The sequence below is a fragment of the Ochotona princeps genome, chromosome 5, assembly GCF_030435755.1.
Source record: "Ochotona princeps isolate mOchPri1 chromosome 5, mOchPri1.hap1, whole genome shotgun sequence".
NCBI classification, from domain to species: domain Eukaryota; kingdom Metazoa; phylum Chordata; class Mammalia; order Lagomorpha; family Ochotonidae; genus Ochotona; species Ochotona princeps.
The window spans coordinates 102069260-102097095 of record NC_080836.1 but is presented as its reverse complement, the minus strand read 5'-3'; the positions used below and the strand labels follow the sequence as shown (position 1 = coordinate 102097095).

The window sequence follows — 27836 nt, the reverse complement described above, 5'->3', positions numbered from 1 at the left end:
GTCCCAAGGCTTTGGGCCGTCCTTGACTGCTTTCCCAGGACACAGAGAGGGAGCTGGATGGGAAGCGGGGCCGCTGGGACTAGAACTGGTGCCCATATGGGATCCCAGCACGTTTAAGGCAAGGATCCTAACCACTATGCCATCGCGCCGGGCCCAGTGGCAAAGTTTAACCTGAGTCATTGGTCACGCGGCACATAGCCAGAGGATCTGCTGGCTGTGCGGGGGAGGATTTCTACCCGGGTCTCCCACACGGGTGGTAAGGATCTTTGCACTGGAACCATCACCCACTGCCTCCCGGATGCATTAGCAGGAAGCTGGATTAGAGTGGAGGTACTGGCACCTGAGTTGGCGCTCTGACTTGAGATATACAGCAACTTACTGTTGATGACTTGGCAGTTACAGGTAACTGCAACCCAGACACGATGCTGGGATTCCCTGGTTGTACCTCGAGGATCTGGCCCTTCAGCACTGGGAAGGAGCTGTGCAACTCAGGGCATCACCTTGGAAGAGCTACGAGACCCAGCCACAAGTCTGGCACACATGGGTGAACATGGAGGGAGGTGACCATGGGCTCAGAGTGTGTCACGGGTGTGGGTGACACACTGGGCACGACCACTGCTGCTGCCTTCCACTCTGTCCGCAGCTTCCCCAGCTTTCTGTGGTGTTCAGACATGCGCTGATTCGCAGGGTCTGGGCTCCGGCATGGGGAGGGCCCAGGACAGCTTCCTCCCAGTCTCACATACCCTGACAGGCACCACAGCTGCACCTGTTCCCCCACCCCGAGTTACTCGTGGCTCTCTGTGTCACTGGCATGGAGAACCATCAGTGGGATGGCCGGCCAGTCAGTGAGGGACAGGTCCTGGGCTCTTCGCCTTAAGCTCTCTCAGGTCTCTGCTGTGTTAGGCCAACAACACAGGTTTAAGAGGAACTTTCTGAATATGGCTGTTGGGGCAGAATCTTCCAGAAAGCCCAAATCTGTAGACTTCACTTGACAACCCGGCAGGGTCTGGTCCTTGGGCATGAGAATCCCATCGAGGTTTCAGGCATGCATTCCCTGTGACTGTGGCTGTTCCCGTCCTGTTTTGGTCGGGCTCCCTCACAGACATGTGGCCTCACACTTTCTCTGGGCACCCTGAGGGTGTGGCATGCCACAAGGTGGGACCAGGGTATGTGGCAGAGGGCAGGCCAGGAAGACAACGAACCACTTGAGCCCTGCACTGCTCCCTAATAGTCCTATGGACGTCCCAGGACCAGGCAGAGATGAGACCAGCCCAGATAACCCAGGTGGGACATGCGTCTTTACCAGAGATGGACAAAGGGGCCCACAGGATAACATAGGCAGAGTCATTAGGAGCTGGAAGGTTCTTGTCATCAACATGCAGGGAGGGCATTAGCCTGTTGAGCCACTGCGCCGGCCCCTCACAGCATGTCCTACCTGCAAGCGCCAGCATCCCATATGGGTGCTGGTTTGTGCCTTGGCTATTCCACTTTGCCTCTAGCTCCCTGCTTGTGGCCTGGGAAGGTAGTGTAGACCGGCCCAAAGCCTTGGGACCCTGTACCCACATGGGAGGCTTGGAAGAAGCTCCTGGCTTCGGTTCAGCTCAGCTCCAGTTGTTGTGGCCACTTGGAGAATGAACCAGCAGATGGAAGATCTTTCTCTCTGATTTCCTTCTCTCTCTAAATCCACCTTTCCAATAAAAATAAATGGGGCAGATGGGACTGGAGAGCGAGTGTCCTCCTGGGATTCAGACTGGAGGAGGCAAGGTGCAGAGTTTAATGGAGAGAGCACAGCTGGCAGGCCAGCAGGGCGGCTTAGGGAGAGCCAAGAGCTGAGTGCACAGCCTGTGCTCACATGGGGGCTTGTAAGGGGACAGGAGGGCAGGGGGTAGGGTCCAGTTTATCTCAGCCATGTCTCCTGCCCCTTCTCCCTCTTCTCTGGGATGGAGGTGGAGTTAGGTATCATTCCTCCCAAGGTTTTGGTCCTTGGTGCTAGTACATGGGGCCGCCTCCCAGGCTCCTTGCTGAGGCATTTCCCCCAGGCTGTCTTCCCTGGGAGGGCTGTGCAGGTTTTATATTCCGATCTTATCAGAGTACCCAGTTTGGGGCTGAGCAGAAACAAGCTTTCCTTGGGGAGCGGGGAGGGCTGGGGCCACCTCTGTGGTGTGAAGTCCTGGGCAGCTGCGGGCCTTCCCCTTTGGCAGGGGCTTTCCTGAGGCCCTTGGCACACACAGCTGGATTTCTCACTTCCTAACAGGAGAGGCCGGGGAAGTCTCCCCTGAAGCCAGCGGTGCGGTGAGGGTGTACAGCCCCAGGACACCTTGGTCTTGACTTCTGCTCTCTAGGACTCCCAGGCAGCATGGGGTCTGCTATTGCAGACGGCACCCCATTGGTGGCTTTATCCTATTGTGGCCATGGGGACATTCATGTATGTGTTCACATCCGTGCCCTGTGGGAACTGACAGCAGGCACGTTAGTGTACATTAAGGAGTCAGAACTATGGATCACGGTGAAACGGCAGGATGCCATCAAGTCAGGGCCACCGACAGACCTCAGCCTTGGTTCCTTGCACCTCAACCACTGGCACCGCCCGGCGCTCAGAGGTAGAGCAGCCCTCACTCCAGCCTCAAGAACAGAATTGCTCCAACACTGTCAACTTCTGGGCCACAATCAGAATGCAGGTGTAGTTTAAAAAAATCTTGTCCCAAAAGACCTTCAGTCAGGTTAGCGTGCAAGGTGCATATGAAACATACACAAGTTTTGTGTTTAGACTTGGCTCCCACATACCTCATCAAATCCCAAACTTCCTCCCTGAGTTCTGGCTGCAGGTGCTGAGGCTGCTCTGGCCTCCCTCCTGCTCCATCTGAGGGCGCATCAGAGTCCCCATCCTTGACCTATTCTGTGCCCAGCTTCAACGTGCCAGGAGCCCCCCTGAACGACCGTGGCCGGTGTCCCTGTGTGCTCAATGGCGCATGGGGCTGCAGTCTGCCCCAGCCCTCCTCCAGGGTCATGGCCGCTCCCCTCCAGAACCTTACACAGCAGCGCTGCTTCCATACACCAGCAGTCCCTGGCAGCTCGCGGCTGGGGGCCTCGACCCTTCCTGTGCGATGCGCCTCTTTGTTCCTGTTAGCCTTGGGGTTTGACAGCACCTTCCCAGGAACCCTGCTTCCTGCCCCAGCTCCTGCCATCCTCTGCCCCCACCCGCTTTGGTGGCTACCCTCGTCGGCTCCAGTGGCTTTAGCCATTACTGTGTGGCTTCCTCACCGGCAGCCATCTTCCTGCTGGCAGACGAAAGGGCTGGAAGGATGAGATGCCCTACGCCCTTGGGGAGACAGGAAGAGGCCCTGGCACCTGCCTTTCCACCAGCAGCTCTGCTTGTGGCAAGTCACCGGAACCACTGAGGGTCAAGGGAGTGACCCCAGACCTTCTCTCAAACACGGTATGGGGGCTGTCCTCATGCTGTGTGCCACATGAGTCCCTTGTTACAGGAGGTCCCCTGTGCCCACTTCCTGGTCCCCATGGCAGCATACCCCAGCCTATGGCACCTACCCCCAGGTACTCTGTGGTCAGCAGCTTCTCGCCTGAGAGTTCTCCAAGCTGGGGCTGGATCAGCTCGTCTTTGTCCAGGTCAGCTTCCATGGCGTCGTGGTCCTCCTGTTGCGAAGGAGACAGGGATGAAGGGCCTGGTCTACCCACCACCAGTCCTGGGCGGCTCTCCCCAGAGTGGCCATACTTCCTGGGGCCTGGCAGTCTGCCCAGCTCACCCTGGCAGGGCCAGCCGAGTCTCAGGAAGTCAGCTCTCCTGTGCCAACCCCATGAGGTGCAGCCAGATCTGAGAAGAGGCCTGAAAAGCCCTCTCGACCATGCTTGGCCAGCTGCTTCCTCTGGGGTCCAGGGACCATGCGGCTGGCCGAGCTTCTTAGTCAGCCAATAACTGTTACACACCTTCTTCGCCTAGTCCTGGGGAATCCCACACTGCCTGCGACACGCAGTGGCCCTGCCTGTCCCTGTTTCCCCTTCCCCCCAGGCAGATGCCCACTGGATGGACTGCCACACATGAAACAAGCCTGAGAAGGCTCTAAGCACTGACCACAAGGTGGATGGGCCAGGGGGCCCCGGGACCCAAGGAGCGGCAGGTGCTAACTTCCCGGACTTTCTTTCCACCTCCTCTTACACCTAGAGCTGAAGGGACTGGGCAAGTCAGTGGTGCATGCGAAGTTGCTCCCCTCCTCAGCTTGTCCCCCAAAGCTGGTGCTCCTGGCCAAAGAGCCGGGGAAGGGGGAGCCGAGCACCATGGAATAATCTTAGGAAAATCATCCACCTCCACAAAAGACACTGTGTCCCCATGCAGGAGCACACCAGCCAGGGTCTGGGGAGTCTAACACCCCCAGCTGGAGACCTCAGAAGAGGCCAAGAAGGGAGTACTCACATGAAACCCCCATCCTCCCACTCGCCTTCCCCCTGTGGGAGAGGTCACAGGAGGCCCACAGGTCATGGCCCGGAATTCCCTCTCCTGCCCCGCAGCCACAGGACCTTCCCTGTCACCCTGGCCAGTCTGGTCTCAACGCTGTCCAGCCTGGGGCCGGACGTTCGCCCGCACCTGGCAGCAGTGAGAACGGATGAGACAGCTGAGACAGCAGGTTTGACAAGATGGGATCTCCTAATACCCCCAAACATCCAGGCCTCAACAGAAATCAGTCATCATGACAGGAACCAGGGAGAGGTGAGACGGACAGTCAGAGACAACCAACAGGTGCCAACGCTCACACGAGAGAGATCTCACAGTGACCCGACGCAGGTGTTAAGGCAGTCATCACAAAGCAATGCTTTGACAGCAACTGAGAAAACACAGGGTGTCGAAAGCACAGAGAAAAAAGGCAAACTGATCCCAGTGCAAACACAGAAATAATAAGGAGGAAAACAGTGAATGGGAAGGAAAACAACAGAGAGGAGTGACTAAACAAAACCTGGTTCTCTGTAACCAGAGGACTGACACGGGCAGGTCCTCGGACAAAACCACAGAGAAAGAGAAGCTGCAAGTGACCAACCAGGCGTGGAGCCGAGACAGGAGGCACTCCTACAGACCCCGCAGACAGCCCACACCTCACAGGAAGAACTCCAGCCGCCACGGGCCTCTCCCTGGGAAATCAAGAGGAAACTCACTCCATCCTGCAAACACTCCCATGAAGGACATGCCCAGGCCCACACAGTTTCCCAGGAGAATTCCATAAAACTTTAAAAAAAAATTAAACAAATGTCCAAAGTTGTTTTTTTTTTTAAGATTTATTTTATTTTTATCGTAAAGTCAGATATACAGAGAGGAGGAAAGACAGAGAGAAAGATCTTCCTTCCGATGATTTACTCCCCAGGTGACCACAATGGCCGGTACTGCTACGATCTGAAGTCAGGACCCAGGAACTTCTAGGTCTCCCAGGCGGGTGCAGGGGCCCAAGGCTTTGGGCCGCCCTCTACTACTTCCCCAGGCCACAAGCAGGGAGCTGGATGGGAAGTGGAGCTGCCAGGATTAGAACCGGTGCCCACATGGGATCCCAGTGCATGCAAGGCGAGGACTTTAGCCGCTAGGCCACCGCGCCAGGCCCTAAATGTTCAAAGTTTAAAGAGGTTTACTTAGTGACATGAGAAGGACAGTCCTCACCTGCTGGGCTGCTTTCCCGCAGATGTCCACACCATCCTTGGGCTGGGCCCGAGGCTGGAGCCAGGAGCTCCATCCGAGTCTCCCGCACTGGGAGCAGGGGCCCATGTGCTGCTGCCTCCGAGCCTCTGTGTTAGCAGGGAGCTGGAGCCAAGGGCTGGCTGTGGCTGTTGGAACCTGGCCTGTGCACGTGGGATACACCAGCTTTACCCACTAGGCAAATGCTCACCATTCTCACCTGCCACCCAAACGTTTCAAGAAGTACGTCAATCCAGAAAAGCCAAAAAGGAAGGGAAGGTTTCTGATTTTCTTTAGGAAGCTGGCAGCACCCTGGTGCCAAAACCAGATGATAATTCCAGAAAAACAAGAATTGGAAACATTCCTCAGGAACATGGTGCCAGAAGCCTTAAAGAACACAGCGATAAAGTAAAAGAATTACATGTCCGAGGAAGCAGGACTTGTTTCAGTGAGACAAGACAGACGCCATATTTAAGTGCTGTTGTGTTGGTTTCCCCCCCACCCCCAATACATTCCTTTTCCTATAAAATTGTGCAGGTTCTGAAGACCTCTGAGATTAGCAGCTTCCTGGAAAACTTGGCTGGATTCTCAGCGCAGACCTAGGTCCATGACGTCTGCGGCGCGCTAAGAGGGCCCCTCAAGTTACACCACACAGGAGAGTGAGGTGAGGCCGACGCACCCACAGTGCTCTGTAGGGCAACAAGGTGACCTCTGCTGACTTATTTCCACAGGGTGCATAGCAGCATCAGAGGAGGCTGTTGCTCATCGTGGTCCAGCAGCAGGAGCAGAGGACCGCTTAAAGACACAGCACGGCACTGGCTGCGGGTTGGTGGTCTGGGCACAAATGCGCTGCCAGCTGCAATGCAACAGAGCCGCAGAGCTTGGGCCCCTGCAAACCCATGGAAGACCCCAAGGGAGCTCCTGGCTTTGGACCAGTCAGTTCCGGCCATTAAGACCAGCTGGGGTATGAACCAGTAGATGAAAGATCTCTCTCTATTTACTTCTCCCCGTCTCTTTTTCTGTAACTGTCTTTTAAATAAATAAATAAATCCATTTTTAAAAATGAAGCTTGGGCCCGGCGGCGTGGACTAGTAGCTAAAGTCCTCGCCTTGAACGCACCAGGATCCCATATGGACGCCGGTTCTAATCGCGGTGGCTCCACTTCCCATCCAGCTCTCTGCTTGTGGCCTGGGGAAGCAGTAGAGGACGGCCCAAAGCCTTTGGACCCTGCACCCACGTGGAGACCCGGAAGAGGTTCCTGGTTCTTGGCTTCAGATCGGAGCAGCACCGGCCGTTGCGCTCACTTGGGGAGTGAATCATCGGACAGAAGATCTTCCTCTCTGTCTCTCCTCCTCTCTGTATATCTGACTTTGTAATAAAAATAAATAAATCTTTAAAAAAATGAAGCTTATGAAGAAAAAAATCACATCAATATGTCAATGTATATAAAAAAGAAAGCATTTGGCAAAATTTAACACGTGTGGTGAGGAACTTCATCAGTCTGACAGGAGTAGAGGGTTGCTTGATAGAGATCACCCACAAAAGCCGGACAGCTGGGCACCGACTTGGAAGGACAGACTGCCCACTGGGCACCAGATCAGGTTAAGGCAAGGCTCTCCACTCCTGCTGCTTTGCGAAGGGACACACACACACACACACACTCTTTTCTCCTATCCATAGGCTCACTACCCACATATGGTACTGTGTACCCACAACAGCCAGGGCTGGGCCAGGCCAGGCCCGGAGTCCAGAGCTCCGCTCAAGTCTCCTCATGGGTGGCAGGGACACAAGCACTGAGGCCATCATCTGCTGCCTGCGGGGCACACACACTGGCAGCAAGGTGCAGGGCCATGTCCTGAGCCCAGGACCTTCCTCTGCAATGGGCATGGTTGTGCCAAATGGTGCCTTAACCACGGTGCTGTGCACACAGGCCTGCCCTGAGTGCTCTCACTCAGCATAGGGGAAAGAAATACTTGGGCATAAATTTAACAAAATACATACAAGATCTGTATGCTGAGAAACGTTAAAATGTAAATCAGTGGAGAATCATATCTTGTTCACAGACTGGAAGATCTAAGATGCAGGTCTCCCTCAGCTGATATGTAGATTTAATGCAATCCCTATCAAAATCCCAATTCTTTTTGAAGCCACACAAAGGATTGTTCTAAATTATCTGTAGGAACAATGTGGGAGGAGTCAGTCTACCTGATTTCAAGACTTACTATGCAGCCGCCGTAACTTCGATTGCCATGCTACTGGCTGAAGGGCAGAAACAGGTCAATGGAACAGAATAAAGAACTCTGGGGGCTGTTGTGGTGGTGTAACAGGCTAATCCTCTGCCTGCGGAACTGGCATCCCCTATATGAAACACTGGTTCGAGTCTCGGGTGCTCTGTTTCTTTTCTTTTCTGTTTTTTTTTTTTTTTTTAAGATTTATTTATTTGTATTGGTAAGGCAGATATACAGAGAGGAGGAGACACAGAGAGAAAGATCTTTAGTCTGATGGTTCCCTTCCCAAGCAGTCGCAATGCCTGGAGTTGAGCTGATCCAAAGCCAGGAGCCTCTTCCAGGTCTGCCACGCGGGTGTAGGGTCCCAAGGCTTTGGGCCATCTTCAGCTGCTTTCCCAGGCCACAGGCAGGGAGATGGATGGGAAGTGGGGCTGCCAGGATTAGAACTGGCACCCATATGGGATCTTGGCACATTCAAGGTGAAGACTTTAGCTGCTAGGGTACTATGCCGGACCCCAAGACTACTCAGTTTTAACAGAAGAAAATTTTTAGGACCCATGGCTAGGCAAAAAATTATTTCGTTTTGTTTCCTATAGATTTGTTCATTTACCTGAAAGGAAAGAGTGACATAGAGAAGGAAAGAAAGATCCATCTCCCATCTTCTGGGCTACTCCCCACATGGCTGCCAAAGCGGGGGTTGGGCCAAGCCCAAGCCGGGAACCTGGACCTCCATCAGGGTCTCCTATGTACATGGGCCATCTTCTGCTGCTTTCTCAGGTGTGTGAGCAGGGAGCAGGATTGGAGGTGGAGCACACCAGCCCTCATGTGGGATGCCAGCATTACAGGTGGCAGCCTGACCTACACCAGAGCACCTGGGTGAGGAGTCCTTGGAACTGCCGTCACAGCATGATCCATGAAACGACCTGGGTGGGGGGAAGGGGGTGACAAGAGCAGTGCATATCCAGGGAGAAAATACCTGGAAGCCATACTACCTGCCAAAGGAGCGGTGCCTAAAATGAACACTCAAAGTTGGTGGGGGAGAGATGCTAGCTCCCGCCTTGCGTCTCACACGCCTATCAAATGGCAGCAAGAAAAGCCAGACACCCCACCCAATGCTGCTCAGAGCCACTGGAGACACAGCAAAGGATCTCCAAAGACTGCACAGAAAATGGATTGTGAAAAACCTGTGGGCCCGGCGGCGTGGCCTAGCGGCTAAAGTCCTTGCCTTGAACGCCCCGGGATCCCATATGGGCGTCGGTTCTAATCCCGGCAGCTCCACTTCCCATCCAGCTCCCTGCTTGTGGCCTGGGAAAGCAGTCGAGGATGGCCCAAAGCTTGGGGACCCTGCACCCGCGTAGCAGACCTGGAAGAGGTGCCTGGCTCCTGGCTTCAGATCGGAGCAGCTCCGGCCGTTGCGCTCACTTGGGGAGTGAAAACATCGGATGGAAGATCTTCCTCTCTGTCTCTCCTCCTCTCTGTCTATCTGACTTTGTAATAAAATTAATAAATCTTTAAAAAAAACAAACAAAACAAAACACACAAAAAAACCTGCACAGGGACTTCAAACCTATTTTTTTTTCTTTTTCACGCTAAAACCAGATGCAGCTTTCACTTTGATTTTTTCCCACGTGCAGGCAGGCTCTCTTGGAAGATAATTTGGTTGTGTTTTTAAAAAAGCAAAATGGGCAGCCACATGCAACCCAGCAATTACACTCCAGGGCAAATGTCCCAGGGAAATGAAAACCTATTGGCACACGACGTGCCGCCCATCGGGTATTTATAGCAGCTTTATTCATGAAGGTCTCAAACAGAAAACAACAGGTGTCCCTTAGGAGAGTGTTAGGGGTGGCTGTATCAGAGTGCGTGCATTAAAGTCCTGGCTTCACCACAGATGCCAACCTCCTGCTCATGTGCACCCTGGGAGGCAGAAGGGCATGGCTCATGTAGCTGGATCCTTGAATTCCCATATGGGAGACTCGGGTTGGGACCTCAGCTTCTGCTGGTCGCCTGGCCCCAACCCTGGTGTTGCAGCTGCTTGGGAAGTGAACCAGTGGAGATGTAGCTTCTCTCTCTGGGCTGGCAGGGTGGCCCATGGGGTTAAGTCACCACCCACAACACGGGCATCCCATAGTGAGTGCTGGTTCATGTCTTGACTAATCCACTTCCAATCCAGCTCCCTGCTAATATGCTGGAGAAGGCAGCAGAGGAGGGTCTAAGTACTTGGGCTCCTTGAGATGAAGTTCCTGGCTTCTGGATCAGAACTGGCCCACCCTCAGCCACTGCAGCCATCTGGGGAGTGAATCAGCCAATGCAAGATCTGTGTTTCTCCTTCTCTGTAACTTCTATCTTGCCAATAAACAATTAAATCTTAAACTTTTCCTTTGGAAAAAAAACTAGTAAAAACTGAGAATGGCTAAATAAATTGTGGTGCAACTGTGCCACTGAATACTGTTCCACAATGCCACAATGAAAAGGAACAAGTTACTGATACACACGAATGGAGACAGTGAATCATGCTGTGAACAGAGCCAGGCCTCACGGCTCATCATCTATGACCTCCATTCCTGAAATGACAGAACTGCTGAAATAAGTGGTTTCCGGGGGCAAAGGGGAAGTGGGTGTGACATGAGGGATCTCTGTGATGAGAAAGAAGGTTCTGGATCAAGGATGCTCCAAAGCTAATGTGTGGGCTGAGATGGTACCCAGACTGTGGTTTTATAAGATGTTGGCATAGGATGCAACTGGGCAGAGGGTACATTGGATTTTTTTCTTTAAAAAGATTTTTTTCGGGCCCAGTGTGATAGTGTAGTGGCTTAAGTCCTCACCTTGAAAGTGCCAGGATCCCATATGGGCACCAGTTCTAATCCTGGCAGCCACACTTCCCATCCAGCTCCCTGTCTGTGGCCTGAGAAGGCAGTCGAGTCGAGCCTTGGCATCCTGCACCCGAATGGCACACCTGGAAGAGGCTCCTGGTTCCTGGCTTTGGATCGGGTCAGCTCCAGGCGTTGCGGCTGCTTTTGGGGAGTGAACCATCAGACAGAAGATCTTCCTCTCTGTGTCTCCTCCTCTCTATATCTGCCTTTCCAATACAAATAAATAAATCTTAAAATTTTTTTTTTAAATTTTTATTTGAAAGGCAGAGCGACAGAAGGAGAGACATAGAAATCTTCTATCCACTAGCCCCACTCCCCAGTGGCTGCAATGACTCGGGTTGGGCCAGTCTGAAGTCAGAAGCCTGGAAGTTGATCTGGGTCTCCCATGCGAGTGTCAGGTGACAGCTTAACCAGCCGTACCACAACACTGCCGCTGCAAGGGGATTTTCTGCCTTATTTTTAATAATCACGTGTGAATGCACAAAAAGTTGTCTCTGGAAGTTTTCACCGAGAAAAACCCATGGGGTGGGCAGGTCTGAGGACCTTCTCCATCAAAGGTGTGTAAGGAGACACAGCTGAGCCACGCACCTGTCCCCTGGACCTCCGGCCAGGACCTGCTGGGACCCAGTTCCATCTCTGCAGCCTAGACTACGAAGAGAAGTCAAGCTTCGGGGGTGAGCAGGCGGGAGGGCCTGGGGGCAGGGGGCAGTGGTCAAGCGCTGCTGCAGCCTCCTGGGAGGAGCCCCAGGCCACGGGTCACCCTCTGAGATTGGTTTACCTGTCCCTCCCCTGGGTTCATACCCACTCAACAGACTGATGACCGTCATTTGGCACTCTGAACTTGCCAACAGGAAGCGAGGACTCTAATCTATACACATGAGCTTCTCGGCTGCATTTCCAACTATCTCAGATCACTGTGGGCGTACCGCATGTTGGTGAGCTGGATTTAGCAGAGTCCATTTCTAGGGGATACCAAGGCTCCAGCTCGGGCTCTGGCGTTGGCTTCCACTCCAGCTCCAGGGCTGCGGGATGGGAGCTGGGAGCAAAGCACCAGAAGGTAGGGCGGTGACCTCCGTGGGGGCTATGGTGAAGAGGGGATTGGTCTGTCCTGCACGGTCTGCAGGGGAGGGAGCAAGCAGGTTCCTGCCACACTCCGGAAGTTCCTCCTTACGCTGACCCACAGAGGTCATCTCTACTTCCACAGCACTTCAAGTCTTCACTCTCACCACAAGTTGGCATGGATTCCTTTAATTACACCCATTCGGGACCAGCGGCGTGGCCTAGTGGCTAAAGTCCTTGCCTTGAACGCCCCGGGATCCCATATGGGCGCCAGTTCTAATCCCAGCAGCTCCACTTCCCATCCAGCTCCCTGCTTGTGGCCTGGGAAAGCAGTTGAGGACGGCCCAAAGCCTTGGGACCCTGCACCCGTGTGGGAGACCTGGAAGAGGTTCCTGGTTCCCGGCTTCAGATCGGCATGAACCAGCCTGTTGTGCTCACTTGGGGAGTGAATCATCCGACGGAAGATCTTCCTCTCTGTCTCTCCTCCTCTCTGTATATCTGGCTTTGTAATAAAAAAAAATCTTTAAAAAAAAATAATCACACCCATTCCCCTGGCATGGAGACTGAGGCTGAGAAAAGTGACTGTCTACAGTGGGAGCCCAGCCTTGAGTCAGGCAGGCAGTCTGGCTTTTTAAGTTCCGGGGGGGAAGGGGGGATACAGGCTCGTGCAGTGAAGCCCGTGTCTGAGCCGGCAGGGACACAGTGCCTTCCAAGGACTCGGGGTCCCTGGTGCATAGGGGCAACTGAGCTCAGTTGGGAAAGGGTTCATGTTTTTTTTTCTGGGGCTCCCCCTTTGCTGTCTGCTCACAGAAACTACAGGCTGATCCCATCCAGAACGCAGGCTTCCGGTCACTGTCACTCTGCAGGCCCAGGGTGCATCTCTTCCCTGGCCACCCCATCCACACCTACTGACCATCCTGGAATTCCAGGGATTTTTTCAAGGCCAGACCCTAGGCCGACTCTGTCTGGCTGCCTGAGACTTCAACTGCTGCTCCAGCTTCGGGTCAGCTTTCCCGGAATGTCCCTGTCTCGGGGATGACGCAGTGTGTGTCCGCAGTGGGATTGGTTCAGGAAGGGGACCACTCCTGAGGAGCCCAAGGCAGGGCGAGGGATGTGGGCAGGCGGGCAGGCTCTGGTTTCATTTCTCCTACAGGGAGTGGTACCTGAGAGGCCTGGCTGGAAATGGGCAGGTGAATCATAATTGGGGGGAAACTGGGTGACCGGTCACTTCCTTGTTGGGAGGGGACATAAAATCCCAAGAAACAAAATCGTCACAATCCAGCATGACCAGGAACAAGCGGTCAGTTGGTACCTGACCTTAGCCAACGCTAGCTATGGCGGGTGGTGCTTTACTAGACAATCAGGGTGGAGGTGTGACCCACACCTCCATGTACAGCATGGAAAAGTGAGTTAGCGCAAGCACATATTGGCGCAAAAACAAACAAACAAAAATCCCACAAACTCTGAAAATCCCTAGGTTTTCATCATTATGCAATTTCCACGAATTTTATGAAGGCCCTGGATGCTAACAGTGCTCTCCAGGAGGCTCCGGGATGTCGGATACGGACACGTGTAAAAAGGTGTTGTGAGCACCACTGACTGAGCGGACAGCTCTTGGCTCAGGAAAGTTTTGTGCTTGGGCTGAGGTTCTCATTCAGAAAGGGATAGTTTTCACTCCTGCCTCAGTTCACACCTCTAGTAAGTGGGACCCCCTGGCTGCTGCTTCCCTTAAAATCACACCTCACCAGCGCAGGAAGCTTCTGATGTTCTCCGAGTTTGAAAAGCCCACATACAAGGCAGACACACAGAAGTCACTGTCAAGGTTTCCAAGACACAACTGGCTGCAGGGACAAGGATGCAGGGGCCTGGTAGGAGTCGGGAGATGTAGGGAGCCAGAGAAGCCAGTATGGAGGTTGGCGCTGTGGCAGAGCAAGTCAAGTCTCTACCTGCAGTGCTGGTATCCCAGATGGGCGTCGGTTCAAGTCCCAGCTGCTCCACTTCCTACCCAGCTGCCTATTTATGGCCTGAGAAAGCAGCAGAGGTTGGGGTCAAGTCCTTGGGCCTCTGCACACACGTGGAAGATCCACAAGAAGCCCCTGGCTCCTGGCCTCAGCCTTAGCCAATGCAGCTGCTTGGAAAGCGAATCAATACATGGAAGATCTCTGTTTCTCTGTAACTCTGCTTTGCTAATGAATGAATGAAAACGAAGAAACCAACTCCTCACTGAGTGAGGCAGGAGGTGCAGGCAGAGCCCGCTGCAGATGCTGCCTGCTGACGGGAGGGACTCGCTCCCTGTTTCTAGTCAGTGACCAGTGGGTTAGAACAGCTCTGAGGACAGACACCAACTGCATGAACTGTGCAAGCCTGCAGGGGTGAGCCAGCAGCAACTCCAGGGCGTGGATGGCTCCGGTGCCCCCACTGGGGGACAGCAGTGGCCACCTGGCCACCCCCTTGGAGGCACGCAAGCAGGTTCCACGTCAAGGACACAGTATCTTAGAATCTAGTTTGTGTAGCAAGGTGGGAGGGAGGGGGTGAAGAACAAGCAAACTCGCCAAGAAGAAATGCCTCCTTAGGGTGGGTCTTAAGTGCCACTGTGGGAGGGATTTTACCCCCAACACTGGCCTTTACACATCAGGGTGGCATGCATCAGATTACCAGCCCTAGAGCTCCACAATAGCTAGCAGATTACTCCCAGGCTCCGAGAAAGCCCCAGGAAAAAAAAGTACCCCAGATGCCATGAATTGAGCCATCCTGATCCACAGCACTGGGGTGGGGGTGGAACGGGGAGGGGGGACACCGCTTGTCAGAGACCCAAGATCCTTAATACTCCAAACAAGCTGGATGTTGAGCAGCTGGCTTGAGAACAGGGCCATATGTGGAGGGGGACCCCTGATGGCACTGGGGACAGGGGTCCTGCCAGAGAGGAGGTGAGGTGGCAGGTGAGTGGGGACAGTGGTTTCATGTGGCAGAGCCTGGTAGGCCACAGTGACTGGGGCTCGCAGCTTCCCAGGGGGCAGTTCTGACTCCTTGAGGGTTTGGGGGATGGGAGAAGGGGGTGATTTCCTCTTCCAGAACATGCGTCAGGGTGGTAACCAGCCTGGTCTGTGAAATGGCATGTGTCTGAAACCAGTTATGACCTGGCACCCATGACTTCTCTAGACCTTTCTTCGGCTTGTCAACTGCTCAGCTGCATACTCTGCTGGCTTCTGCCTTTTCTGAAGTCTAAGCAGAAATGGGGGGTGGGGTGGTGACGAAGTCACCTTGGAAAAGCAGGGCTGATGGCTGCGTTTCCTACACATGCAGGGAGAGGATGGGAAACGAGCAAGCAGAAGCGCTGGGCCTGGGGCGAGGGCAGGAGGACACAGCAGTCCTTACAGGAGTGTATGAGGCCTCCCCCTCCACTCTGCCTCTGCAGGCCTGGCCACGTGACAGTGCTCAGGCGACAGAAGACCTAGAGACTGAGCTGGGGTGCTGCCTCTCCCCCAAGAACTGGGAACATAGCAGGAACTTTCTTGCAGGGCAGTGACATCATCATGGAGCTGGAAAAGCCGCACTCCTGATCAGCAGCTTGGCTGCCTCCTGAAGTGAGCTTGGAGGAACCTCACACAGCCCCGGGACTGTGCACGGTTCTGCTTGGCCCTTCACATCTGGCCCTGGCATTCTGGCCCTCCTTTTCCCCCTGGAGGGGACTCAACTTCTCTCTCAGTCCTTGTCCCAGCTGCGCCCTGGTGCCCCAACTCTGACCAGATCCAGCACCAGGAGCAGAGGTGGTTTGCATGAAGCCTGCTCAGCCTCTGGGGCATCAGGCTATACTGAAAAGCAGAACCTGTGCTGGGGTTCACCTCATTGACCTAATTCACCTGGGGGACGCCCCCACCAGGAGGCAAAGGCCCTAAGGTCCTCATTGGATAAAGGGGACCCTAAAGCCAGGACAGGTGGTGAGGGGGAGGTGGGACTCTGTCCTGGGGGTCTGACTGCTGCTCCCTTTCCTGGGGGTTAGCGACAGCCACTCAGGGCCAGCACATGCACGCAACAGGTGCAGGCCAGCCACAGCTCCCTTTCTGAGGTCAGTTCTCTGTCACCTTGCACAGGGAACAAGCCACGCGGGCAGCATGCTCATCAGATGAACATGTGATTTGAGGCAAGAATTTGACCCACGAGCTCAGTGACAGCTGTCGGGCAGACACAGAGGGCAGCCTGGCCTCACCTTCCTGGCTTTTCTAGATCAGCCCCGTTCCAGGTGGCTTGGGAAGGATGCAGGGACGCTGTATGGAAGGGCAGGGAACAGTCACTTGTGGTGCCCTTTATGGGCCATGAGCTCACTCACTGGCCACATGGCATGACGTCATGCTGGTTTCCCTCCACAACTCCACGTGTGGGGTACAGGGGGGTGATGCACACTTACATACTGAGGACACAGCACCATGATAATCACGGAGAAGGGGAAGCCCATGGCACACAGTCCCACACTGGAGCGGAGGGGGAGAGGCCAAATAGGGCAGGAGGCCCTGGTGTGAATGAATAAACCTCAAACGTGCTGAATGGGAGGGGCTGGCTGGTGAGCGATTCGCACGACACGAAGCTGTAGGGTAAGATGCCAGACCATGAGCTATGGCTTTTGTCAATGCTTATGAGGCCACAGAGGCTGTGGTGGCTTGGAGGCCCTGGGGATGGTTCACATACCAACTCCAGGATGGCAGGGGCGCTGGGAAACGTGGGCCAGAGAGGAGGGCGGTCTAAGTGACTATATGCCTGAATGAGGCGAGCCTTGCTTCAGCAAGATGGTCTTTGTGGTGAGGAGGGTTAAGCCACTGCTTGTAACACCAACATCCTATGCCACCTCGCTGTTTTCAAGCCCAGTCACCCCACTCCCTGCCCAGCGCCTTGCCATGTGTCTGTGAATGCAGCAGGGGATGGCCCAAGTGCCTGGGGCCCTGTCACCCACGTGGGAAACCTGGATGGAGCTTTGGTCTGGCCCAGACCTTGCTTTCGTAGCCACTTGAGGGATTGAGCTAGATAACAGAATCTCTCTCTCTGCTTTTCAAATCAACCAATCATAGAAGACAGCCTGATAGCCCAGACAGGCTGAGAAGGGAAGAGCCTGAAGGCTCAAAAGTAGGGCAGAGCAGGGAGATGAGGCTTATGTCAGGACAGGGGCTAGACAAGGAAATGAAGCGAGAACATGTGGGACTTTCAGATGCTGAGTCATGGCTGCCTGGAGGGACAGAAGAACAGTCACAGGTCATGCAAGAAGGCCCAGGGGCACCTGAGAGGGATGGCCAGACCATGGATAAACCTCACTGTCTTGCTGTAGCCCATACCTGGTTCAGATGTACCTGCTGGAACTGCACCCTGCAGGGGGAATGCTGCTGGACTGGGCACTGCTGTTTCGCAGTTGTTACCAACCAGCATGCTAAGGCAACCAAGGACTGCACACGGCAGTCAGGTGCCCAGTGGCTGCCTCGGCCTGCAAGTTCCTGGCATCCCAGGAATGGCCACACCTGGCAGTCTCACTTTCCATTGCCCATCAAGAGGCAAATGCATGCCAACTTGATGTTACCGCCTGCCTGATCACCCCTTTATGGCTTCACACCTTGCTCACGTCATTCCTGAGGTGCTAGGCGACCTGATCTGCATGTCTGCCTCAGGGCCCGGACACACGTTCTTGCTCCTACCGCGAGCCTTGCCCCTTGTGCCCTTCAGAGCAGCAGGCGCCGTTTGCCGCGCCACGCTGCTGTTTGCTCACATGTGTAGGGCCTTTCTCCCGATAGGATGTCTATTTGCTTACTGCCCTGGGGCCTGAGGCTTTCAGGGAATAATAACAGGTGGGGCAGGCTGCCGGCCTCTACCGGAATCAAATGGGAGACATGGTGCGCTCATCGGAAACCATAGGGCCAGGGCTCTGGGAGGTGAACACTGGCGGGCAACAGCCTGGGAGGGGCTAACTCCAGTCCCGCATCACTGCACTGGGGAGCCACGTGGTGCTTCGGGCCTCCCTGTCTGCAGCTCCCACTTACTGAAGGCACAACGGTCCAGCCCCACTTCAAGGTCAGCCCTGTGGCAAAGGGATGCAGCAAGGTCCCTTCATTAACCCTGCAGAGATGCCAGAGACTGTACCTGCAGGGCAGGCGTCTGTCCGTGCAGCGCAGGTCAGACCAGGCTGCTGCTTGCTGCCAGGAGTGAACCAGTGGCCCTTGGGAAAAGAGGCAGAGGCTGGGACCACTGTGGCCTAAAGTCTACATAGTTTGGTTTTCAGCCAGAGGCAGACACAGTGTAGGATCGTAAAGCATCTCATCTCGGCAGGTTTCAATTGTGTACTCAGAGATGTGGGCATCCCATATGGGTGCTAGTGCCAGCTCTGGCATTAGCCTCCTTGCTAACGTGCCTGAGAAGACAGTGGACAATGGCCTTCAGTCCTTGAGTTCCGTTATCCACACAGGAGATTTGGAGGAAGCTCCAGGCACATGGCTTCTGCCTGGCCCAGCCCTGAACCAGCACATGTTTTTCATGTAAATAAAACACATATTTATAAAGATTTATTTATTATTATTACAAAGTCAGAGTTACACAGGGAGGAGAGGCAGAGAAAGACCTTCCATCTATCGGTTCACTCTTAAGAGGTCACAATGGCTGGTGCTGTACTGATCCAAAACCAGGAGCCAGGAGTTCTTCCAGGTCTTCCACGTGGGTGCAGGGTCCCAAGACTTTGGACTGTTCTCTACTGCTTTCCCAGGCCACAAGTAGGGAGCTGGATGAGAAGTGGAGCCACCAGGATTAGAACGGGTGCCCACATGGGATCCTGACACATTCAAGGCAAGGACTTCAACCACTTTAGAGACCTGGAGGAAGTTCCTGGCTCCTGGCTTTGGATCGGCACAGCACTGGCCGTTATGGTCACTTGGGGAGTGAATCATTGGATGAAAGATTTTCCTCTCTGTCTCTCTTCCTCTGTATATCTGAATTTGCAATAGAAATAAATAAATAAAATAAAGCTTTAAAAAAATGAAAAAAGGAGAGCCTATTATTACCTACTTGAAAGGCAGGGAGGGAGAGAAAGAGAATGACTGCGGGAGCCCTTCCACCTGCCTTCACTTTCCAAGAACTCCATCCAGGTTTCCCGTGGGGTGACTGGCAGGGCTGGAGTACTGGAGCCATCACCTGCTATCTCCCAGATGTGCGGTAGCAGGAAGCTGTACAGGAAGTGGAGGAGCCAGGATTCAAACCAGCCCCTCCCATAGGGATGCAGTGTCCCGAGAGGCAGCTTATCCTACTGTACTAAAACATCCATCTCTCACAAATGTTGTGAAGACTTCTGGTAGGCATGGATTTCAAAATTTATTCCAACAAAATCATCCTATCTTTTAACTTCATTTCCCTATGAACTTTTTGACGTGCCCTCGTGCTTGGTTGTTAGCAAAATTATAGCAACGATGATGATGATAACGTTCTGGAAGTTAGAAACAGCACAGACCCCGGTAAGGCTAGCATGGACAAGAAGGCTTGGCTGGCCTTTTCCATCGGTTGGTAAGCTTTAGCATAAACACCCATTTTGATTGTTAAAAGTCTTCAACTTTAGGGCCAGTGGGTTCAAGCTGCTATCGGCCAAGATGGCATCCCACATGGGAATGCAGTAGGGTTCCAATACAGTTCCCGGCTAATGTGCACCCTAGAAGGCAGCAGAGGACAGCCCAAGTGCTTGGGTCCCTGCCAGCCACATGGGGGAGACCTGGATGTCAGATTTGCCTGGGCCTAGCCCTGGCTGTTGTGGATATTTGGAAAGTGAATCAGGATATCAAGAGTCTTATTGCACAGTGTGGTGTCTGTGTTTCCACTCCTGCTCTGTCGCCAATGCCAGCCTCCTGCAGGTGCTTACCCTGGGGAGTCAGCAGGCGATGGTGCAAGGACTTGGGTTCCCGTCGCCTTGTTGGCCTTGGATGGAGCTCCTCGCTCCTGGCTCTGGCCTGATCCTAGCCCTGGTTGTTGACAACAACTGCAGAGTGGACCAGTGGATGGGAACTCTGTTCTGTCTGTCTCTGTCTTCCAAACAAAAGGCTGCGTGGGCACGGCTGTGCCGAGGTGACCCTTGTGTGGCCCCCACTCTGCCTGTGTGGAGGTGATGTGTGCTGTCCTGATTCCTTTGAGTCTGCAGTGGCCACTTTGACCAGCAGTATGTAGCCCAAAGGAGGCCCTTGGGAGCCTTGGCCTTCAGGGGCCTGGAAGCTTCCCTCTTTGCCCTATGGGAACTGGAGAGGCCACGTGGAGGATACAGAAGCCCGTGGCCAGCCCACCTTGGAGGTCGCCGTCCCAGGGAGGCTGGCAGGGAGACTGACCAACACACAGAAGGGAGAGCAGGTACAGCTGCTGGTGAAGCTACTGCACATTTCAGAAATTTTATTTTCATTTGAAAAACAAGAGACAGAGAGGTGGAGACGGACCGACAGAGATCATTCTGCATTGTTTCACTCCCTAAGGATGTGCAACAGCCAGGACTGGGCCGGGCCAAAGTCAGGAGCCTAGAACTCAGTCTGGGTCTCCCACATGGTGGCAGGGACTCACTTGGGCCGTCCTCCACTGCCTCCCAGGGTATGCATTAGCAGGAAGCTGGACTTAGAAGCTGACGAGCCAGAACTCAAACCAGGCACTAAGAGCTGGCTTAATCTTTCTGCAAAAGACCCCACTCTGGGCCCTAAGCTGAGGGGGAGTGTGTTGGCCAGCAAAGGCTAACCGATATAGTCACCTGAGCTGATGCGCGGGGCTGAGTCCATCACATTGATGTTCCCTCTGCAGGCCTGTCAGGTACCTGGGTAGGGAGGCTCCCCCACGCAGGTGTGCTCCTTGGTGGGGGTTCCCCAGAGCTTGCTCTGGGTGGGCATCTGGCCTCACCCTGTGCAGGAAGCCTCTGCAGACAGAGGAACATACGCCCCACCCGCAGGCTGGGAGGGAGCAGCTTGTGTGTGCCACGGGTTGCGTGGGTGATGGGACTTCTTGGGACCAACACTGCCACCACTGAACCCCAACACCTGAGACACAGGGCTGCCAGCAGGAGGAACACAGGGCCACTACCTCGGTGGCGGGAAGGAGACAGCATGCTGCTTGTTCTCCCAGCCACAGGCCCTGACCCGGATGGGAAGTGCTGCATGTCCCGACGCCCGGTGATAGGAATTCAGTGGACACACAGAGCCAACCTCTCCACTCGCTAAAAGTCATCAGATGCAACAGGGCACAACCAACTTCAGTGCTTCGAAGTATTCATGAAAGAACCACAAACGAGAAGCAGGCCTCACTATAGGTACGAACCTTGTTTGGAACAGCTGTGTTGGCAGGCAAAAGCCACGCACTGCCCAGGTCCACGTTAGGGCCCACAGATAAGAGAGTTTACCGTGCAGCTGGGGCTGACCTGGGCACCCGTTGCCAGGGAGACGGGGGTTGGCCACACAGGGTTTGTGAATGCCTGGGAGGCCTGAGGTGTCTGTGGGCCGCCCCTTGTTTAGAGGCATCTGATGTCTATTTCCATGGCAACCAGAGTGGAAACCAGGGCAGCCGCCATGAGTCAGCCACGCTGGGTCCGACACCCAGTGACCAGGTTACAGGAGCACATGGACTTAGAAGCTGAGGAAGTACCAGGACAAAAAAAATACAGCCCTAATTGGTAGACACTGGTTCCTTGTTCCTTTATGGACTTGGCTTAATAACGGAAAAGCCTGCAGTAATATGAACATTAGACAGACGGCTCTCTGATGCTGGGGCAAGAGGCGTGGAGAGTGGCCTGCCAGGCGGGCCAGCTGGCCAGGAGGTAGGTCGGTTGGCTGGGAGCAGGGCCGGCTGGCTGGGAAGGGGGCCTGCAGCCATGATACATGGAGAGGGCCTGGTGTGGGCGCTCTGGACACACGCAGCCTGGGCAGGTTCAGGGGGTCTAGGAGTTTCGCAGGTGACATGTCTCTGCTTGTGGCACCCACGGCTGCCCAGGGAGGCCCATGCAGGAGCCTGTCGCTGTCAGCTGTGGCTATGGCCTCCCAGGCGCCTCCCCTTATGACTGGTTTCAGCACACACATGGGCTTGCCCCCATGTGCCCAGCCAGTGGCAGGATTTCAGATTCCAGGCCTAAGATCGGCATCGCGGCCTCTCAGCTCCCACCTTCAGCCAGTTCTGATATTGCTGTGCCCCCTGAAGCTGGCAGCGGCCACAGAATCAGTCCCAACTGGCCTGGGCAACCCTCTCTGTCCCACCACTCTAGACCCTGGACAAGTTCCTCCTCCTCTGTTGCCTTGTAGCCAATCCCAGCATTGCCCCGTGCACTCACCTTCCTGTACCTCAGCGTCTCCAGGGACACCCTCCGCCTCTTCAGCAGGGAGGTGTGCTCCCCAGCGAGGCCCCTCTGCGGTGCCCAAGCTCCCACCGGAGCAGAATGGGATGGGACGCAGGATGCAGATAATAAACCTGAGTGTCCAGAGGTGACACCTTTGTGTGGGGAGGGGGTGACCAGGGCACACTAGGCCCATGTTTCTCAGGGAGCTGCAAATACCCCCAGTGCAGAGCCAGGGACTTTGGCTACGACACAGCAGGTGGCACAGAGGCCACTGGCTCATTCCTGCTGCCTCAGCCTGGTCTCTCCTGGGACACTAACATTTACGCTCAGGGGGCCATGTGCTGATAAACTGGATAAACTGACTGTCAAATAAAAATAAATCTACTCCTATACCTGCAAGCGCTGACATCCCATATGGGTACTAGTTCATGTCCAGGTTGCTCCACTTTCCACACAGCTCTCTGCTTAAGGCCTGGGAAAGTAGCAAAGGATGGTCCAAAGCCTTGGACCCTGCACCCATGCAGCAAGCCTAGATGAAGCTCCTGGCTCCTGGCTTTGGATTTGCTCAGCTCCAGCTGTTGTGGTCATTTGGGGATTGGACCAGTGGATGGAAAATCTTTTTCTGTGTAAATCTGCCTTTCCAATAAAATATATAAATATTAAAAAATTATATTCTTTTAAAGATGTACAGAGAGAAAGCGAGAAAGATCTCTCATCCAGCATCCCCTATCAGAGTGCCAGTTGAGTTCTGATAGCTCTGCTTCTGATCTAGTGCCATGCCAGTGCCCCTGGGAAGGCAGTGGGTGATGCCCACATCCTCGAGCCCCTGCCACTCTTCTGGAAGACCTGGATAGAGTTCCTGGTTTTGACCTTGTCCAGCCCTGGCTGTTGCAGACATTTATGGAATGTCAGTGGGTGAAAGATGTCTTTCTCTCCCTGTTAGCCTGCCTTTCAAATAAATAATAAATCTGAAAAAATAAAATGAGTCTGGCCTGTGTGAGCCAACCACCTGAGACAGTTTCTTGGGGATCAGTGCCAGTCCCATTCTCGTCCTGGTTCAGCTCCATTTCTGCAGGAGACTCACTGAGCAGGTCAGTGGGTCCCAATGAATGGCTGGGGGGAGGTGGGAGGACATTCGGAGAAGTAAGGAGAGGAAACAGAAAGACAGCCAGGCAGGTGTGCTGCAGGAGGGAGGTACGGGAGAGTTGATGGCTGGGTCTGCTGCACAGACTCCCGGGATGCAGTGGGGTAGGTTAGAGACAGCTAAGCTAGTGATGGAATGTAGTCCTTACACCAAGCCTGCCCCACGGGCCACTGAATCTTCTGCCAAGCTCAGGTAGGCCAGGTACTTGGGCAACATAGATGAAATGAGAGCCAGACAACACTTGAACAGCAGGTGCATCGGGCCTACAAGAACAAGACTCAGAGCAGGACCAGGGACAGGGCTGTGCCCAGGCAAGGGCAAAGGAGAGCAAGACCATGACTTGGTACCCCAGCCCTTGACCACTCTCATTGGGCCAGGTGCCCCAAGCTCCACATTGGCTCTGGCCTGGAAGGAAAACAGGGAACGGGATCAGAAAGGAAATAGCTGGGACTCCAACCAATACAGGATGTGGGTGCCTCAAGCGGAGGCTTAACTTGCTATGCCACAATGCCTGCTCCCCTAACACTGTTCTTGGAGAAAACAGATTAGAGAGGCACAGACTCACACATGGATTGAGAGAGAAAGAGAGAGGAGACAGAGGTGTTCTATCCACTGGTTCACTCCCCGAATGGCCACCGTGGCTGGGGATCTCACGGATGATCTCTGTCATAAATGCTTGGTAACAAAGTCCAAGTGGAATATTCTATGGTGCTAGAGGCCTTATTGATTTTTAGTTAACCCTGGAAAGTCAAATCTGGGTCACTCCAGGTCTCCCCTAGAGGTGACAAGGCCCTAGCCATTGGCTCTGCTGCCCAATTTCCCCTCCTGCCCGCCAAGGTCCTGCTCTAGCAGAAAGCTGGGCTCGGGAGGGAAGCGGAGACTCGGGTGCAGGCTCTGTATGACATTGCATCCGCTGGGCCAGGTCAAGCACGCACTACTCCCAGTCACGGTTGGGTGTCCCTTGGCCCAAGATCTTCACCCTCACTTGGAAGTCCTTGCCTTGCTCAGCCTCACCTTACCCAGGCCTCAGGCTGGGCTTAACTTGTGGCTCACAAGGCTCGGCCGTTTCCCAGCCTCCTGTCTAGCTCACCCTGACCTCATTCAGCTCTGCTCCGCTGTTGCACTGCGAGCCCACTGGCAGCCTAAACCCACCAGCAGCCGTGGCTACTTCCCGTCTCAGATTCTAAAAAAGGTGTGAATTCTGCCGTTGCACACTTTGAACCCTCTGCTGAGCGGTTTCTGCGAGTGACTCATGTTGGGCTCCAAGATGGCTTTGGGTATGGAATAGGAGTAGCTGGCAGGGTCTCGAGTCACATGTCATGGGGCGTTTAAAACAGACGTAAAACAGTACATGAAGCGACTCTGAAACAACAGACACGCGTTTGCTGCTGGAACCGAATATTTGGCCATTTGGAAACCAGCTCTGATCCTGCTGGCTTCTAGCCTTAACGCAGTCTCGCCTGAGATCCCAGAGCGTCCCGGATCAGGCCAGGGGAGGGAGGGGACGTGTCCCGCCTCACGGAATGAAGAACTGGTACTGCAGAAGTTGGGTGAATTGTAAATAGAGAAATCGCTGATATGACAAAAGTTACCGTTCCCCTCCATTTTATAGATACCAATAATCCACCTTATTGGTAACTTATGGCACATGTTATATTTGACTAGCACAGTGGCCATTATCCTGTACTGTCGTTTTTCAGCTCAATCATTCACTGGCTTTGCACACCCAAACAGGATGTGATGAGCTAAAGTTAAAAGCCAGACCCTGAAAAACTCGTTGGCTGTAAACTTTCCACAATGGAAGCTGTGAAACCACTGGTGTTGTGTAATAGGGGTACATGGAGATCCTCCACATCACCCTTCCCTCCAGCCCCCGGCACCCCAAAGAACCCAGTGTGAGCATATGGCCTTTCCCAGTGAAACCTGCACAGGAGTCTGGCGGGGCTGATGCAGGCAGTGGGCAAAAACAAACGCCAGTGTGAGGCAACAACAGCCTTGCCAAGCTACAGGGCGAGCTGCAGCTGGGGACGCAGCACTAACAGAGCCTTGCCCACAGAACGAGGCCTGCGGCCCCAGCTTACTCTCTGCCAGTATTGTCCCAGAACCAACAGTACCTAATCACCAATGATTTGTTCTGCAAATACCTGGCACCCAGCACTTGGGCACCAACCCAGCCACCTGTGTTGACCTTCGCGACTCATCCTGGAAGAACCAGGCCGGCTGACATTTGCACAGATAGTACGAAGGCACTGAGGGGTAAACTCGATGTTGCCCCAGCACCAATCCGGGCTGTGTCACAGCCTCCAGCTGTCATTTATGTACACGTGGAGACCCACACGGATGGACGGGGCGGAGTGGCAACTTGGGCTGTCCTCACTGAAGCTGCAGGAATCTTTTTTTTAAATCTCCCACTGGTGGCTCATCCTTTCGTAAATTATTTATTTGAAAGACAGTGTTAACAGATAGAGAAGGAAGACACAGAGAGAGACAGAGAGAGCTATTTCATCCTCAGGTTTACTCTAAATGGCTGCAATGGCCAGGGCTAGGGCAGGCTGACGCCAGAAGCCTGAAACACCACCCAGCTCTCCCATATGCCGGTAGCTTGGGCCATCCTCCGCTGCTTTCCCAGGCACATTAGTAGGGATCTGGAGCACCCCCACATGGGGATACTGGCACCATAGGAGGTGGTGGCTTAACTTGTTGTGCCACAATGTACCATGTGACTCTTTTTTTCTATTAGGAAAAAGTTTGCTTAGTTGAAAGGCAGGACAGCATATAAAGAAAAAAACAAATAAAAGAGCTTCCATCCACTGGCTCCCTTCCCAAATGGTTACAATAACCAGGGCCAGGCCAGATGAAGCCAGGAGCCCAGAACTCTACCTGGTCTGCACAGGGGCAGCAAGGACCCAGGTCCTGGTCGGATGCAGAGGTGGGACTGGACCCCGACATGCATGCGGGGGTCCTAAGCAGCAGCTCCACCTGCTGGAGTGCAAACCAGCCCCTGCACTATTTCAAAGGAACACTATTTCTGCATGAAAAGACAATGGACAGGCTGACATCTCACATGGAGCACCTGTTCAAACCTCAGCTGCTCCACTTGTGATCCAGCTCTCTGCCAATGCACCTGGGAAGGCAGCGGAAGGTGGCCCAGGTGCTGGGGCCCCTGCACCCATGTGCAAGACCTGGATGGACACCTGGCTTCAGCCTGGCCCTAGTCCCAGCTGCTGTGGCCATTTGAGGAATAAACCAATGTATGAAAGATCTTCCCCTCTTTCTCTCTCTCTCTGAAAGTCTGCTTTTCAAATAAATAAAAGTTGTTACATGTACGTGCGTGTGTGTTTTTAAAACAACTGACAAACAATGGTTATTTAGAGTTGGGTTTATGGCAGCAAACATTTTCTCAAAAGTTAACAAGGTAGGCCTGCTCCTTCAAGGAAAACAACTGATAGCATTTATTAGCAATAAACTTGAACTTTTCAGAAAAAAAAAAAAAAAAGAGGGAAAACATGTGCTTGCCACAGGGAGCTTGCCAGGCCCTTCTGGGGTGAACCAGGCCGGCTGTTCCTGAGGTTAAGGGAGGAAACATGCCTTGCTTGGAACAACTGCAGAATTTGGTAAGCCAGTGTCTTCACGTCTTAGCTCATAATCACAGCAAATCACGTCTGGCTAAGAGGGCACGCCGAAGCGCACAGGGGCAGGCTGCCTGCAAGGCTGGGGCCGGGGCCGCGACCTGCTCCTCTCCCAGAGCCGGAGGGACGCTGCTGAGGACTGGTTAAGTCCACCCTCTCAACTGGTTTTGCAATTTCAAGTTGCTTGGGGGATCAACCAAGGTCACGACAAGCCAAGGAGTGTTTATGCAAGGAAAACGGCTTGTAAGAACAGAGGAGGTGCAGCGTTTACACCGGCCCTTTTCCTTTGCCTCCTGCACGCACCTGCATGTGGGCAACTGCTGAAGGGAACAGAGCAGGTTCGGAGCGCCCCAAGAGCAGCTGTTGGGGCTCACTCTGTCTGGTCACCCGCTGCAGGACCCCCAGCCCCACCCCTGGGCTGGAGTCTTGAGACAGGGAAGCTTGCTCAGGGTCAACGGCCTGCTTCCCTGGGGCTTTGCTAATAGGTCAGAGACACAGGCAGGCAGGGGTTTGGCATGGTGGTTGAGACTCCTTATTGGAAGGCCATGCCCGGTGTCAGAGCCGGAGCATCAGATGCAAGCCCCAGCACTTCAGCTTGCAGCCCAGGCCCAGGGGGGCTGCAGGGGTGACTCAGGCCCCTGCACCCACATGGCAGACCTGGATGGAGTTCCAGGCTCCGGGTTGGCTCAGCCTCGGCTGTTACAGGCAGTTGGGCAGTGAACTGGTTGGGAGGGAGATCTCCCTTTAAAATAATTTTTAAAAGATCTATTTTTACTTTTATTTGAAAGGCAGAGATACAGAGGGAAGGAGAGACAGACAGAGGTCTTTCACCCTCTGGTTCACTCCCCAAGTGACTGCAATGGCAGCAGCTGAGCCAATTTGAAGCCAGGAGCCTCTGGTGCAGGGTCCCAAGGCTTTGGGCCGTCCTC

The 27836-nt window shown here is 54.1% G+C and overlaps 1 protein-coding gene across 1 annotated transcript in view; it reads right to left on the bottom strand.

The window, feature by feature from the left end:
- The window catches only part of ARMC9 (armadillo repeat containing 9), a 98467-nt gene that overhangs the window by 5244 nt on the left and 65387 nt on the right, over positions 1 to 27836 (bottom strand). Inside the window, exon 20 of the mRNA XM_004577203.4 lies at positions 3547 to 3651. Within this exon, the coding sequence (XP_004577260.2) occupies positions 3547 to 3651 (105 nt within the window). The remainder of the gene's footprint in view (positions 1 to 3546; positions 3652 to 27836) is intronic.